Genomic DNA, 17,300 nt, shown 5'->3' on the forward strand with positions numbered 1-17,300 from the left:
ACGGATGAAACGCAGGTCTGTATACACGCAGATCAGCCGGTGAGAATGTTGAGCCCTTGCGACCTATGACCTGTGTGTTCTCAGTCGAGATACCGAACTCGCTTACAGTGCAGTCAGAAAGTATTCAGACCCCTTCACTTTTTCTACATTTTGCTACAATACAGCCTTATTTTAAAATGGATTAAATTCTTTTTTTTAATCATCAATCTACACACAATACCCCATAATAAAAAAGCGAAATCAGGTGTTTAGAAATGTTTGCATGTAATTAAAAAGAAATAACTGAAATATACATTTACATAAGTATTCAGACCCTTTGCTATGACACTCAAAATTGAACTGATGTTCATCCTGTTTCCATTGATTATCCTTGAGATGTTTCTACAACTTGATTGGAGTCCAGCAGTGGTAAATTAAATTGATTGGACATAATTTGGAAAGGCATACTCCTGTCTATATAAGGTCCCACCGATGACAGTGCATGTCAGAGCCAAAACCAAGCCTTGAAGATGAAGGAATAGTCCATAGACCTCTGAGACAGGATTGTGTAGAGACACAGATCAGGGGAAGGGTATAAAACAATTTCTGCAGCATTGCAGTTCCCGAAGAGCACAGTGGCCTCCGTCATTATTAAATGGAAGAACTTTGGAACCACCAGGACTCTTCACAGAGCTGACTGCCCAGCCAAACTGAGCAATCGGGAGAGAAGGGCCTTGGTCAGGGAGGTGACCAAGAACCTGATGGTCACTCTGACAGAGCTCCAGAGTTCCTCTGTGAAGATGAGAGAACCTTCCAGAAGGACAACCATATCTGCAGCACTCCATCAATCAGGCCTTTATGGTAGAGTGGCCATACGAAAGCCACTCCTCAGTAAAAGGCATATGACAGCCTGCTTGGAGTTTGCCAAAAGGCACCTAAAGGACTCTCAGACCATGAGAAACATGATTCTCTGGTCTGATGAAACCAAGATTGAACTCTTTGGCTTGAATGCCAAGTGGCACCGCTCATCACCTGGCCAATACCATACCTACGGTGAAGCATGGTGGTAGCAGCATCATGCTGTGGGGATGTTGTACAGCGGCAGGTACTGGGAGACTAGTTAAGATCGAGGGAAAGATGAACGGAGCAAAGTACAGAGAGATCCATGATAAAAACCTGTTCCAGAGCGTTCTAGACCTCAGGCCGGGGCGGAGGTTCACCTTCCAACAGGACAACGACCCTAAGCACACAGCCAACACAACGCAGGAGTGGCTTCGTGACAAGTGAATGTCCTTGAGTGGCCCAGCCACAGCCCTGACTCCAATCGAACATCTCTGGAGGGACCTGAAAATAGCTGTGCATTGATGCTCCCCATCCAACCTGACAGAGCTTGAGAGGATCTGCAGAGAAGAATAGGAGAAATTACCCAAATACATGTGTGCCAAGCTTGTAGCGTCATACCCAAGAAGATTTGAGGCTGAAATCGCTGCCAAAGGTGCCTCAACAAAGTACTGAGTAAAGGGTCTGAATACTTACGTAAATGTGATATTTCAGCTATTTCTTTATAAATTACTTTGCAAACATTTCTAAACACCTGTTTTCGCTTTTTTATTATGAGGTATTGTGTGTAGATTGATGATTTTTTTTAAAAGAATTTAATCCGTTTTTAAAATAAGGCTGTAACGTAGCAAAATGTGGAAAAAGTAAAGGGGTCTGAATACTTTCTGAATGCACTGTATTATCCAGCGCTAACTGGTCAGAAAATGTGGTGGTGAACTGCTTTTTTGAAATTGAGAAATTGAAAAGTATTGGTTTTCCAAGGATCCCGGATATACTTGTGCATGGATCACTGGATAATAATTTGTCTGTACATACAGCAAACATCAGTGAGACCAAGCGTAGACTAGTCAACCGTTTCACCGAACACATGCGCTCGGTCCACCTAGGCCGACTGGATCTCCCAGTTGTTAACCATTTCATCTCCCCAATGGACTCCTCCATTGCCAGAGTGAAGTCACATGCAAACTGGAAGAACAGCATCTCATATTCCGCCTGGGTAGCTTACAAACCAATGGTATGAACATTGAATTCTCCAATTTTAGCTAACTAACCTGCACCACTCTTTCCCCCCTCTGTTCCCTGTGCCCTACCTGGATGCACACGCATTTCTCCCTTTCCCATTCCCTCCATCCCCTTATTCCTATTTTCCTTCTGCTGGCTTTACATTTCACATCTCTTCCCTCCTTATCTCACTTTTTGTCTTTTCATCTCTGACCTTTGTCCAACCATCTGCCAATCAAAAGCCCCCTCGCTCATATTCCCCTATCACTTACTAGGTTATTCCCACCCCACCTCTCTCCCATCCCCCCCACCCCCCCCCCCCCACCCCACCCAGTACAAGCAGTGTGAAGAATGGTCCCGATCCAAAATGCTGTCTATCCATATTCTCCAGAGGTGACATTTGAGCTGCTCAGTTACTTCAGCACTCAGTCTTTTTTTTGTAAACCAACATCTGCAGTTCCTTGTACAGTATCTACAAACAGGGTGTTGTTTGCCTTTAGTGCAAGAGCCAAGAGAGTCAAGAATGTTTAATTGTATATGAACTGACATAGAACAATTACATTTTATTTGCAGCAGCTTAACGGGTCCGCAAATGAAGATTGTGTATTTTATAATACACTAGATCGATGTGCACCCGTTGGGTGCAAATCTCTGCTGTGGGCGGTCGTGGCTGAGGGAGGGAGGTGATAAGGGGGGTTCAGGGGGGATTAGGGGGGAGGTGAGGAGGGGGGGATAAGGGGGGTTGAGGGGGATGGAGTGGGTGAGTGGGGAGAGAGGGGGGAGGAGAGGATTCTGGACCAATGCAGGAGAGGTTTGGAACTGGAACCGTTGGGTGGAAAGCTCTCCTTCCGTTGGGTGGAAAGCTCTCCTTCCAGCAACCCTACCTATCCGTGCACCCATTGGTGGGCTGGGAGCGTCCCCCGGGGCCGTGGGCGGGACGTGGTGCCGGGCAGGGAGTGTCCCCCGAGGCCGTGTCAGGCCCAGCAACCCTACTAATCTGTGCACCCGTTGGCGGGTGGGGAGCATCCCCCATGGGCTGGAGCCGGTGGTGGGAGGGGCGTGTCCCCTGGGGCTGTGCCGGGCCCAGCAACCCTACCGATCCGTGGACCTGTTGGCGGCAAACTTACCTGTGCCCCGTGCGTGCAGTGCTAATCGGCGGCGAGCAGCGGGAAACGGCAGCGACGGCCATCTTGATGGACCCTCTGCCGCCGCCTCTGTCGCCGCTCTGCACCACGGGAGGAAGATCAGGCGCGAGGCATGTCGGGACGGGCGCCGGTCCTCCCGCTGGTCCTCCCGGGAGGGGGGGGGGAGAAGCGCATTTGTTAAAGTTAGCTTTCCCCCCTCATTGGCCGCGACTCCCTGCCCACCCCCCCCTCATTGGCCATCACTCGGGCGGGTCCCATTGTGACGTCACACGCTGAAGATGGCAAGCAACCGGTTTAATAAGGTAATTTAAAAACTTCAAAATGTGTCTAACTTTAAAAATATAAGACCAATTTGAATGAAACTTGTGTTAAACAATGGACAATGGACATTGGACAATGGTGAGTAAGGTGGGCTTACTGGTTAATGGAACTGCTTCTTTTCATTTGCTTCCATTTCTATCAAAATTCAAGACTGAAGAAGTTTCATTTGATGCATTAACAATGGCAACATAATTCCATTGCTTAGTTTGCATCCAGTTCTGTTAGTTGCTTTGTACACTAGTCTTCAATGAACTAAAATTGGTGCCTGACTTGACGGTGACAGCAGTGAAAAACTGGGCTATGTGGTTACAGCTTTAAGTGAAATTTGCTCCTGGTCCACAGTGTCTCATGGAATTTGCTTAGATCTGCTAAGTACATTCTATTTCAATTCATTTAATGTATTAGTACTAACACAAAACAGTTTGGAAGATTAAAAAGAAACTGCTGGAGGAGCACAGCATGTCAGGCAGCATCTGTGGGGGGGGGAAATGGATAGTTGACATTTCAGATGGAGAATCTTCATCCGGACTGAAGTTTCCTCTTTATCAGGGCTAGCAACAGATCAACAGGTGACCAAGGAATGGTGGAGCCCACAATGGCCCATTGTTGGCTGGGTAAGATGTGATAACAAAGGGACACAAGGATGCAAATAGTGGAACTAGTAGGATGACTACGGTGGGGGTGGGGGTGAAGAGAGGGAATGCCGGAGTTACTTAAAATGAGAGAAAGCAACGTTAATACCGCTGGGTTGTATGCTGCCCAAGCAAAATCTGAGGTGCTGTTCCTCCTATTTGTGTGTGGCCTCACTTTGACAATGGAGGAGGCCCAGGACAGAAAGGTCAGTATGGGAATTTGAAGGGGAGTTAAAATATATGGCAACTGAGAGATCAGGTAGCCCAAGGCGTGGGCTTCTATATATCTCGCCCACGCTGGGAGTAAGTAAATGAGGTTTGAGGAGGTGCAAGTAAATCTCTGACTCGCGTGAAAGGACTGTCAGGGCCCCTGGATGAAGTCGAGGGAGGAATTATAGAGACAGGTGATGCATCTCCTGTGGTTATGGGGAAAGTCCCTGGAGAGGGGGTGGTTTGGGTGGGAAGTGATGAGCGAACCAAGGAGTTGTGGAGGGAATGATCTCTGTGGAAAGCAGAAAGGGGTGGAGATGGGAAGATGTGATTAGTGTTGGGATCCTGTTGGAGGTGGCGGAAATGTCAGAGAATGATGTGTTGTCTGCAACGTCTGATGTGGGAAAAAGTGTAATATATATATATATATATATATATAGGTGTATATACACATGTACTAACTTTTTTGTTTACTATGATAGTTGCAGAATACCATGTTTACCATATCTGCTGTGCTGTTTAAATAAGTATTCCATTGCTCTATTTCAGGGCATATGAAATAAAACACTCTGACTACCTGGCCAATTGGGTTACTCCACCAGTTTGTTTTTGCTCCGAACTCCATCATCTGCAGTCTCTTTCAACGACATTGTGGAAAGTGTCCTCGGTGCAAAATTCTTGGGGCTGTAGGCTCAAAGGGCTGAATGGCCTACTCTTGTACATATTTTTCTATGTTTCTATGTTCTATGTGTCATTTACATTCCCCCCCCCCCCCCCCAGGTCTCGGCCAGCAAGAGGGAAAGGAAAGGACACAATGTGCTGCAGTGAATGCGCCTGTGCTGCCCTCACAGCTGCGGCTTGCCTGCAGTCCGTTTGTCTTTGTGTTTTTTTGTTGTTTTTGTCTTAATTGTAGTTTAAATATGATGTAGTGTTTGTGGTTGTGTGTTATGTGGGGGGGGGGTGGGAACTGTAAAATTGTCTCTCCCGAACGGAGACCCGACCTTGTTTCTGGGCCGTGTCTCCGTTCCCGCTGCGGCCTACCATCGGCCATGCACCTGGAGCTGGCGGCCTCCAGCTGGGACCACCCGGGCTCTGGTTCACAGAGCCCGCGGCCCGGACTCACCACCTGCGGCGCTGGCTGCCTTCGGATGCTGCGGGAGCGGCTGCGACTCGTCTCCGGTGGCTTCGGCGCGGGCCGCGTGGACGTCGGAAGCCCGCAGGCCCCTGGATGGGGGCCGACATCGGCAGCTCCAGCAGCGACAGCGTCTTCGCCCGCCCCGAATCGCGGGGCTTGGGTCGGCCCACCGCGGACCTTTCACCATCCGGCGCGGCGCTTCAATGTCGGGAGCCCCGACCGCCCCGATGTGGCAACTCCAACAGCCTGACCGCGGGAGAAGACAGCAGGGAAAGAGAAAAAGACATTCTGGCCTTCCATCACAGTGAGGAGGTGACTGGAGGAGACTCACTGTGATAGATTTTTCTTTTGTTTGGTGTTGGTTTATGATTGTATGTGTTATTGCATATTTTTATTGCTTATTTTTATTGGTCTTATTGTTGAACTGCGGGTAATCTTTCATTTCACTGCACATTTATGTGTATGTGACAAATAAATTGACTATTGATAGTTCAACGGGTCAAGCAGCACCACGGGAGAACATGGAAAGGTGACGTTCAGATAGATCTGGGATCAGAGCCCCAAACCAAAATGTCTCCTATCCATGTTCTCCAGAGATGCTGTCTCTGAGTTACTGAGTTACTCCAGCACTTTGTGGAGCTGAGTTACTCCAGCTCTTTCTTTGCAAACTAGCATCTGCTATCAGCCTTGGCTTACACAATCTTGTTGCAAACACTTTAACTCCCTTTCTGATACTGACCTTTCTGTCGTGGGCCACCTCCACTGTCAGAATGAGGCCAAACCCGAATGGGGTTGAGGGAGAGAAAGATCAGCCATGATTGAACGGCCCAGTAGACTTGATGGGCCGAATTGCCTAAATCTACTCCTTCTGTTTTAAAACTGTTACAATTTGTTTTGTTGGGTTGTTTAAATTAATAATTAATACTGACTAGCTAATTAAATTATTGCATCGCATGGGAGGCGCATTCCCAATCTCGTTGTACCCCTGTACAATGACAATAAAGATGTATTGTATTGTATTGTATCACCTATGACTTATGACAGATGCAAACTGGAGGAACAGCACCTCATGTTTCTCTTGAGCCGCTGTCAACCAGTGGTATAAAATATGATCTAACATCGTAACCTTGCAACCCTGATCTTTCTCTCTTTATCCCTTCCCCACCCTAGTGATCGCACTAGTTTCACTGTCATCCTGCTGGGTTTCACTGACTGCATGACTTTTTATCAACTTCCTCACAGCCAGCAATGGACTATTTGTGGGCTCCAACTTTCCTTGATAATCGTTACAATACAATATATCTTTATTGTCATTGTACCCAGGGGTACAACGAGATTGTACTTTTGTTTCCAAATCTTTCATTCGTTTGTTCAATGTTTCTGCGCAATCTCTCGTTTCCCTTTCCCTGACTCTCAATGTGAAGCGGGGTCTCGACCCGAATCATCTCTCCAGTGATGCCGCCCAACCCGCTGAGCTACTCGAGCACTCTGCGCCTGTCCTTCTCTTCTGCAAGGGCAGGGGAGGGGAGGGGCCAGCCGGGGGCGTGGCCAGGTCAGGCGGGGGGCGGGACCAGGGCCAAGCAGGGGCGGGCTCAGGAGAGAGCACGTGACCGGAAGTCGAGCGCTGGAAGCGACGTCAGGCGTTCCATGGCGCCCGGCAAGGGGTTTGCAGCCGAGCGCGCGCCGCCCTCGGTCGCGGGGTGAGCGGCCCCGACCCGCCGCACGCGCACCAACCGCCGCCGCTTGCGGCCCGGACCCGCCGCCACTGGCCCGGCCCGGCCTGGTCCGGCGCCATGGCCGCCCTGGCTCCCGGAGACCCCAAACTAGTCTCGATGATCGTCAACCACCTGAAGAACCAGGGCCTCTTCGACCAGTTCCGCCGCGACTGCTTGGCCGACGTGGACACCAAGGCGAGTGGACGAGGACTGCGCGGGCCGGGGTGGGCTGCCGCGGGCGGGCGGGCGGGCGGGCGAGGGGTGCTGGAAGCGACGCTGCTCTGCGGTCATCGGCGCCCCGGCTCTGCGAGACTGCCCCGGGGCTGGAGGCGTGGCACCACCCGGGGGGGGGGGGGGGCGGGGCGTAAGCCCTGGCACCTCTGGGTAGGGGGCGGGAGGGAGGTGAAGGTAGAAGCCCCGACACCTCGGGGGGTGTGGACGAGATGGGAGCATGGCCACTTGTGGGGTGGGGTGGGGGTGGGGTGGGGGTGGGGGAGAGAGGCAAGTGTCCCGGTGGGTTCATTGAAAAGAGTGTTGGGTACCTGAATGGAGTTAAGTCAATGATCAGCCGTGAGCAGGTTCGAGAGAACAAAGATTCCCTTGCCTTGAATTAGATGATTGCACCTAAGGTCGTGAGGTCAAAGTGCGTGAGTCGCTCAAGCCATCTGGAGGACATGGCAGCTTCCAGCATACACTACCAACACATCCAACACGGGCATTCTTACCTTTAAAAAGCTGCCAATTTTTGTGCAGTAAAAAATGAGGAAGGTGCTGGAGGATCCGGTGGAGGAAGAGGAACCAGGAGAAGGGCTAGAAGCAGCTGGGAAGACGTCGGGCCAGCTGGCGGGAGAAGGGGAAACGTGGCCGGGCAGGCAGGAGAGGATGGCCGAGAAGCAGAGGGCCACCGACCGAGGGGAGGAGGAAAGGAGGGGGTTGAGCGAGCTGGGGGAGGAGCAGCAGCAAGAACCCGAGCCGAGGGGCCTGAAGGGTCTGCAGGGGCAGAAGCAGCTAGCGCTGGATGTCGGCGACCCGCCGGGGCCCGAGGGCGAAGTGCCCAGGGAGCTGTGCTGGACAGCCTTGGAGGAGGCAGTGAAGAGCGGAGTGTCGAGCCCGAAGAGGAAGAGGACCGGGGAGAGGCCAATCGGCAACGGAGGCCAAGCAGCAGCGAGAGCTGCGCTGGGACCAGAGGCGGAGGACCAGGCCACGGCTCTGCTCGGTGGGATAGGCGGAGGACCAGGCCACGGCTCTGCTCGGCAGCCCCAGCCTCAAAGTATTGAGCGGCGGCCAAGTGGAAGCGGACCCCGGCTGACAGAGACGGCGAGCGGGGAGAAGGGCTGGAGGGCCAGCAGGAGCGGCGGGAGGCCAAAGAGCCGCAAGAAGCGAGGCGCGGAGCAGGGGTGCCGAGCCTGGAGGAGTGAGGAGCGCGGAAACGGGGAGAGGTGTCGGAACACTCGGAGCGCCGGGAGGGAGCCGGAGACGCGCTGATGGAGGAAGACCAGCCGGGCCTGCTGCACTGAAAGCCCTATTGTTATTTGAACTTAAAATAAAATTGTTAAAAACACTATTTTAAAATTTCCACTTTGCCGGTTGCTTTATTATTGAAGAAGTGTAAACGCAAATTACTGAACAAAACAGGGTGGTGGTAAACTAACTTTTGAAAAGTTGCCAGGGGTAAACGGGACGAAGAAGGTTGGGAACCCCTGCACTAGTGAGCGCGTGTCTGCAGTACACGGCGTGCCCTCCAGACGGCGTTGCGTGGCAACAGCGCGGGTCAGAGGCCGTGACCTCGCCTGCCGTGCAACCACTTAATAAGAGGTGTAACTAGCTGGTCAAAAATGTCTGCCAGCAATCCCACACATTGCTTGATATGTTGGGAAGTAAAGTGAAAAGCAAACAAAATCTGCAGACGCTGGGAATATATGGAGCATGGGGATATGCACGCAGTAGGTCTGGCAACATCAGTGAAGAGAGAAAAGGTGCTCAGTTCACCCAGACATTGTTTGTGAACATCTATTCAGATCAAACTGAGAAACACAAATGACAGGGAACTTGGGAAAATTAAAGGGGATCTCTTGGGATAGTCTTCATCACAGTAGAGGAGATACTGAACACCTTGGAGTTGAAAAGGTAGGTAAATGAATCTCTGGGGGCCTGATTATGTATATTCCTGAATACTGAGAAGCTGGAGAAGAAATTACAGGGGTCCTCGCTGACATATATGCATCATCATTAATCAAGGTGAAGTGCTGGAGTACTGGAGGGTGGCTAATGTTTGCTTTGTTCTAAGAAGGGGTGTAAAACAAAGCCTGTTAATTATAGACCAGTGAGCCTAAAACATCAATGTAGGTAAGTCACTGCTGGGTATTCTGAGGGATAATATACACATGCGTTTGAGGAATAGTCTCAACACGAAACATCACCTATACCTTTTTTCCAGAGATGCTGCCTGATTCTTAGAGTTACTGCAGCATTTTGTGTCTACATTTTGGAAAGATGGGATTGATTAAGGTTAATCAGCATGGAGCTGTATGCAGGAGATCATGTGTCAAGAATTTGATTGATTTTATTTTGAAGTAGTGAGGGAGAAGGTCATTGTGGGCAGGGTGGTAGATCTAATCTTTCATTTTCATTGTTCCATCTTGGGACATATAATGATAAAACACTCTTCACTTGTGATCCAAGAACAATTGATACATAATTAGCTTGTTGGTCGGAAGCAAAAGGTGAAGAGGCCAGAGAGGAGGCTTGTGACTAGTGATATGCCTCAGGTTGGTGCTGGGTCCATTATTTGTCATGTATATCAACAATTTGGTTGCGAATGTGCAAGGCACATGTAAGTTTACAGATGACACTAAAATCACTGGATTCAGATAACAGTTTTGATTCACTCAATTTATTACACTACTAAATATGGCACATACACTCGTGTATCCCCCAAAGCACTCGCAAACTCCGAGTACACAGCAGACCACGCCGCAGGGTCAAGTCAAGTCAAGTCAATTTATTTGTATAGCACATTTAAAAACAACCCACGTTGACCAAAGTGCTGCACATCTGACTAGGAAAAAAAAGAAACATACAGTGGCAGGCAGCCAAACACAAGGGCGCGGCCATCTTGAACAAAATATTAATTCAATCACCCACAGTCCAACAATAAAAGCACTAAACAGGCACCCAAATTACCCAACCCCAAAAACCCCCCAAAACACAGTCCAACAATAGAAGCATTAAATAGGCATTCAAATCACACACCCCAAAACCCCCAAAAACACAGTCCAACAATAAAAGCATCAAACAGGCACTCAAACCACCCAACCCCAAAAACACACAAAAAAGAAACATCCATCAAAGAAACATCCATCACAGTGAGTCTCCTCCAGTCCTCTCTCTCCTCACTGTGATGGAAGGCCACAATGTCTTTCCCTTCTCCCGCTGTCCTCGCCCGTAGTCAGGCTGTTGTGGTTGCAGGCTGTTGTGGTTCAAGATCACCTGATACCGTTCACGACACGGTCCAAGGCTGAGGTTCTCTCACTGAAAGGGCGCCCAACACCAATCTTGATGGCATTTCTTGTCAGAGTAGACTGCCACTGCCCCCTCCCCAAATCAATCATAAGGCCCCTTGTCTGCAACATTTCTGAGCTGCTGCGCTAGCGGGGGCGCGGATGGTCTACCAAACTTTTATTGTTTTGCTCAGCTCATCCAGATATTGTTTGGTAACATTACTCAAACATTGCTGTGTTTTGTTCGCCAACGCAGTCTTTCCCATGCACTGAATGCAGGTGCAAGGAGATAAACTTGTTTTCGTAGACCCTGGAATATATGGCTGCTAATTTCGCTGATAACTCCATTTCACATTTTATCTGAAATTGTCAGTTTAACCCTTACACGACAGGCAGTTATACTGACATGGCAAGAAAAGCTGAAGTATGACTGCAGTTGGTCAGCAGACTAGTAATTACATAGTTTATAATACAGAATGGGGTTATTCAGCTAATCTCATATTCATACTCCAGAAATATCCTCTCGTTCATCTCTCCTCATAACAAAATCTTTCTCATGTATTTGGAAATGGGCAAATAAAATCACTTTATGGCTCAATTTTACATAGTTGGTCTCTCCTATTTTCTATGATCCTGTTATTGCTACTAAAACAGATAACACCATATATCTACCCCCAATTCGGCTTAAACCAGCATCTGCAGTTCCCTCCTACACGTATCAACTGGAACTTCTCTGTATCCTCAGGCTCATGTTCACCCAGCTCTGTTGTCTACAAATATAAAGACATTGTGATTAATTCTTTCAACACATTAATGCATATCTGGTAGCTAGGGTACCAGCACTGATTCCTGCTTTATTTATTGTATACTTCATAATAGTTTTAAGTCAGATTTACAGCCATGGTAACCTAGACTGATTTCCCTTACAGCCTGTCCCAATGATACAGCTCCTTCCTGCTTCAGTTTGGAACTCCTCTTTCTCACATCGCCCTTACAGCTGCATGTTTGATTTCCTAATCTCTTCAACAGTTTGATTCTGCCAATGATCTGCTTTCCATTTTAGCTCTACCTTTGACACACCACCCTCTGTGGAATGTCTTCCTAACCTTAGATCTCAGCAGTTTTCTTGTTCATCCTTTCCAGGCTCTTTTCTAGATGTTTTGAGGTATCGCTCACCTAGTCAGCAATACACCCTTTTGAAATGTCCTTCCTCCAAATCCAATTTTAGAATTCACTCCAATCTTTCCATTGTCTAACATTAGCAATTGAGAGATTACTGCTCCCTGAAAATCTGGTCAGTTTTCTTCTTATCCTTCCATGGGCTTCCTCCCTCTCTTTAAAGCAGAAGCCATGTCTATTAAACCTCCTTTGCTGCCTCTCCTTTGTTCCCTTTCTCAATTGAAGGACAGTCATATTTTCCCCATTCAACTACTTTTCTCCAGTTTATATACATAGATTCAATTCATCAGAAATCTTCAGCCTGGTCTTGTTTTGTAAAACCTATAATCTGGCATCTTTGGGGCTTTGTTGTGTGATCAATACATTTTCTGTTCTGTTGAATATTACTCCAATTAATATCCACATACTTTTAATTGTTAAGGTGTTTGCACTTGGTATCATTTTTCAATTAAGCAATTGAGCTTAAACTGAGCATAGCAAATGGGGCTTGCAATGACCTAATAGGGAACAGGAGGAACAGTACCTGAATCCTCAGGATTTCTGAACAATCGGATGTTCAGAATGGATTTTTTATTTTATATTTAATTTGAGCTTTTGATAATCAGCTCTGTTCCAAAGCATTTCATTAACTGCATTTCTTACAGGTGTGGAAGTCCACCCAGAAACACACTCATGACAGTATTGTAATTTCTTGTAATAACTTGTAATTTCTTTATTTACCCAAAGCTGTTTTTAGACAAATTGGTCAGTTGAAATTTACTAAGATGGATTTAAATTAGTACTTAAATAACCCAATAATTATTCATTATATATGTTATCATTCCTTGAGTTTCTGGCATCTGCGGGAGATGACGGTGCGGCTTGGCGTTGTCCTGCATGGAGAGGGGGATTTTTCAGTGTCCTGTCCATTTGATTTGGCCATTGAACCTGAGCAGGTAAATGGGAATACAAACTTGCCCAGCATCTGCATTCCCCTCTCGATCTAATAGGCTGATTCCAGAGGAACGGCGTGGCTGCTACATCTGGGGCCTACTCAGTTGCAGGAGTTGCCGGAAGGCAGACGCACGAGGGATCAGCCGACCGCCTCTAGGCGCTCCAGTGCCTTTGGCTCTCCTGAGCCTTGCCCACAAGGCAGCGAGGTGCTATTTAACCCATAGTTGGGCCTACACGTTGGGCCTCGCATCTCTGGGGGCTAGAGTTCCTCCGGGATCCCCGCGCAGTTTAGCCTGGGACTGAAGATGACCCCAGTTACCAAGTTTTGCCATGAGGAGGCACTTCAAGAGTCTTGATGATGCAGAGGTTATGTACTGGCAGAAGGAGGCTTACGTATTCGGCTCCCTTTTTCACAAAATTTGCTAGCCAGCGGCATCTGGATTTATACCAGGGCACTAGACATATGCAACACCCTGTGGCTCGCGCCACCAACGCACATGTTATCATTACAGTTGAATAATTTAGCACATTTTTCCTTGACTTAATGCGACAAAATAAATCACAACTCTGATCTTAACATCAAAAGATGCAAATATTTTGTGCTGGTATCATCACAAATTGCAATTTGTATTTTTTTCTATTTCCTGAAGTATGGCTATTGTTGCCTCTGAATATAAATTATTTCTCATTGTCTACCCATTCGGCAATAAATGTTTACTAAAGTCATTCTGTTTAGCAGCTGGTATGTTGGGTGTCGAACCTGCACAGCTCATGTATAGAATGTGGTCTGTTAACATTGACAATCGTTCCTTCGTTCCATTTGCAATCGTTCCTTCTTACTTTACTTTTGAGGTCAAAAGATTTTCATCCTTTCTCAATAAAATGTTTGTTCCTGGGCGTTCCAGAGCAGCATCTTTTACCGTTCCTGTGTTTTTCTCCAAGGTGATTTCTTTTTGTTGAAAATGTCTCATCAAAATTTGAAAATGCTAAGTCAGGAAACCTTACTTTTAATATTGAAGATATCACACAGTTCTGGAGTAACTCAGTGGGTCAGGCAGCATCTCAGGAGAGAAGGAATGGGTGATGTTTCGGGTCGAGACCCTTCTTTTACCCTGACTTTTAATATATTTTAATATGATTAAAAATCAGGCTATAGTTACAATTTTCATTGTGGTTTAAAAGTAGTGAATGGTAGCTATCTCGATGCCTGTACTGATCTAAATGTAGATTACAGCAATTAATGTTAAATAAGTATCAGGTCATTCAACATTTGTCTTAAAAATATTTAAAGTCTTCATGTAGACAAAGCAAAATAAACGCAAGGAACAGGCATTCATCATTTGCCAAGCTTTGTCCCACCCCCACCTCTCTTCCAGCTTTCTCCCCTCTACTACAATCAGCCTGAAGAAGCGACCCAGCCTATCCATGTTCTCCAGAGATACTGTCTAATCTGCTGAATTACTCTAGCACTTTGTGTCTTTTTAAACAAAATTGTAAATTGGTTTTCTTTATTTTTAGCCTGCTTACCAGAACTTAAGACAACGAGTGGATAATTTTGTGTCCAACCATCTTGCAAGTCATACGTGGAGCCCTCATCTGAACAAGAATCAATTAAGAAATAGTCTTAGACAGATGGTGCTACAGTAAGTTTGTATTTTCTTTTGATATGTTTGCTGTATCAAACAAATTGAAGTATAAAATATACATTTGTGCAGTCAAATAATAAACACATTTTAATTATATTTATATTACAAGTTGTATTGGATATTTTTCTTTAATGTAATTGCAGGTCGGGTATGCTGGAGGTAGGCGTTGACAGAATTATTTCTCAAGTTGTGGATCCAAAAATTAATCACATATTCCGACCTCAGGTCGAGAAAGCTGTTCATGAGTTTTTAGCAACAGTAGATCGGAAAGAAGAGCCTGCTGCTGTGAATGGCGCTCAAAACTCTGAGAAACAAGAACCACCTACTCCAGGTACCATTCAAAATTACCAGAGAAAACCATATAACATCTTAAATTTATATTTCAAAAATCTGTTTGATTGATAAGGATATTATGCAACCCCTCTGGCAAACTTGCTTTATCACAGTTTTGGATATGCCATGTGGATGGATGTTTTAATTCCAGGGTCGCTGAGGCAGTAATGTTCGTAGCAAAATATAAAATATATTTTTTGTGAAATCCCTCTGACAATGCAGTACTGAGGAGGGAACAGTAAATTCTGGAAAAGGTTTGGCAGTCCAACATTGGTGGTCTGTGGGATAGAGTAATGGAGATTGTGTAAGGGGTATGTGGGATGATCTCATACAGTCATAGAATGAAACAGTGTGGAAACAGCCTCTTCAGCGCAACTTGCCAACATGTCCCAGCTACACTAGTCCCACTTGTCTGCGTTTGGTCTATATCCTTCCAAACGTATCCTATCCATGTACCTGTCTAACTGTTTCTTAAATGTTGGGATAGTCCCAGCCTTAATTACCTCCTCTGGCAGCTTGTTCCGTACACCCACCACCCTTTGTGTGGAAACATTACGCCCCATCTATTGAAGCCGTGTGTGTACTGTGCAATATTTTTTTTAAATCAACATAAGGTAAATGTTAATTTCACTAGCAGCACATATATTAAAGGCAGTAGCAACCTTTTAAGAAAAATCTTGGCAGGTACTTGAATGAGCATGGCATAGAGTGATATGAAATTAATAAAAAGCAAGTGGGATTAATATGGATAGGCATGCTGGTCAGCATAGATGTTGTGGGCTAAATGACCTGTTTCTATGCTGTACAATTCAGTGACTAAAGTTGTCCCCCAACACCCACGTAATATTGAGATATAATTTCTGAACGGGTATGCACATGCATTTAATGTCAACTCTACCAAATAAGGAAGAAAAATTCCAAAAGCTAAAATAATAAAGACCAGCCCACTTTTAAATAAAAATAAGTGAGCCTATCAGCACACAGTTATTAAAGAGGGAAATGAACAGCAACTTCCAGCAGCAAGAGTTTCGTTAATTGTAGAAATTGTCTGTGAGTGAACTTGGTTACTCATTTTTGGGACGTTGATTTTGTTGGTAAATCAAACACAAGGTGGATTTTATCTTGATGGTATTTCACTTGAGAAGTTTGGAACTGGTGATATTTTGATGTAATTGCTGATTTGTCATTGACATTAGTAGAGGCACCAGAGTTGCAAGGTTCTGCCAATGAGGCTTTGACAAATAGTAGCAGTACCCTTTTAATAGACAACAGGTGCAGGAGTAGGCCATTTGGCCCTTCGAACCAGCACCACCATTCAATGTGATCATGGCTGATCATTCTCAATCAGTACCCCATTCTTGCCTTCTCCCCATACCCCCTGGCTCTGCTATCCTTAAGAGCTCTATCTAGCTCTCTCTTGAATGCATTCAGAGAATTGGCCTCCACTGCCTTCTGAGGCAGAGAACTCCACAGATTTAGACAATAGACTATAGGTGCAGGAGTAGGCCATTCGGCCCTTCGAGCCAGCACCGCCATTCAATGTGATCATGGCTGATCATTCTCAATCAGTACCCCGTTCCTGCCTTCTCCCCATACCCCCTGACTCCGCTATCCTTAAGAGCTCTATCTAGCTCTCTGTTGAATGCATTCAGAGAATTGGCATCCACTGCCTTCTGAGGCAGAGAATTCCACAGAGTTACAACTTTTAGACTGAAATTTTTTTTCCTCATCTCCGTTCTAAATGGCCTACCCCTTATTCTTAAACTGTGGCCCCTGGTTATGGACTCCCCCAACATTGGGAACATGTTTCCTGCCTCTAACGTGTCCAACCCCTTAATAATCTTATACCGTTCGATAAGATCCCCTCTCATCCTTCTAAATTCCAGTGTATACAAGCCTAGTCGGTCCAGTCTTTCAACATACGACAGTCCTGCCATTCTGGGAATTAACCTAGTAAACCTACGCTGCACGTCCTCAATAGCAAGAATATCCTTCCTCAAATTTGGAGACCAAAACTGCACACAGTACTCCAGGTGCGGTCTCACTAGGGCCCTGTACAACTGCAGAAGGACCTCTTTGCTCCTATACTCAACTCCTCTTGTTATGAAGGCCAACATTCCATTGGCTTTCTTCACTGCCTGCTGAACCTGCATGCTTCCTTTCAGTGACTGATGCACTAGGACACCCAGATCTCATTGTATGTCCCCTTTTCCTAACTTGACACCATTCAGATAATAATCTGCCTTCCTATTCTTAGTTTCCTAGTTACATCCTCAAATAATTCCAGAAGATTAGTCAAGCATGATTTCCCCTTCGTAAATCCATGCTGACTCAGAACGATCCTGTTACTGTTATCCAAATGCTCCGCAATTTCGTCTTTTATAATTGACTCCAGCATCTTCCCCACCACTGATGTCAGACTAACTGGTCTATAATTTCCCGTTTTCTCTCTCCCGCCTTTCTTAAAAAGTAGGATAACATTAGCTACCCTCCAATCCACAGGAACTGATC

The 17,300-nt window shown here is 46.4% G+C and overlaps 1 protein-coding gene across 1 annotated transcript in view; it reads left to right on the forward strand.

Moving 5' to 3' along the window:
- The first annotated feature begins 7,118 nt into the window (after positions 1-7,118).
- The window catches only part of bod1l1 (biorientation of chromosomes in cell division 1-like 1), a 45,736-nt gene continuing 35,554 nt past the window's right edge, over positions 7,119-17,300 (forward strand). The window contains exons 1-3 of the mRNA XM_078401248.1: positions 7,119-7,393; positions 14,329-14,453; positions 14,600-14,787. Coding sequence (XP_078257374.1) covers positions 7,277-7,393; positions 14,329-14,453; positions 14,600-14,787 — 430 coding nt within the window. The 5' untranslated portion in view covers positions 7,119-7,276. The remainder of the gene's footprint in view (positions 7,394-14,328; positions 14,454-14,599; positions 14,788-17,300) is intronic.

This window comes from Rhinoraja longicauda, chromosome 1, assembly GCF_053455715.1.
Source record: "Rhinoraja longicauda isolate Sanriku21f chromosome 1, sRhiLon1.1, whole genome shotgun sequence".
NCBI lineage: Eukaryota > Metazoa > Chordata > Chondrichthyes > Rajiformes > Arhynchobatidae > Rhinoraja > Rhinoraja longicauda.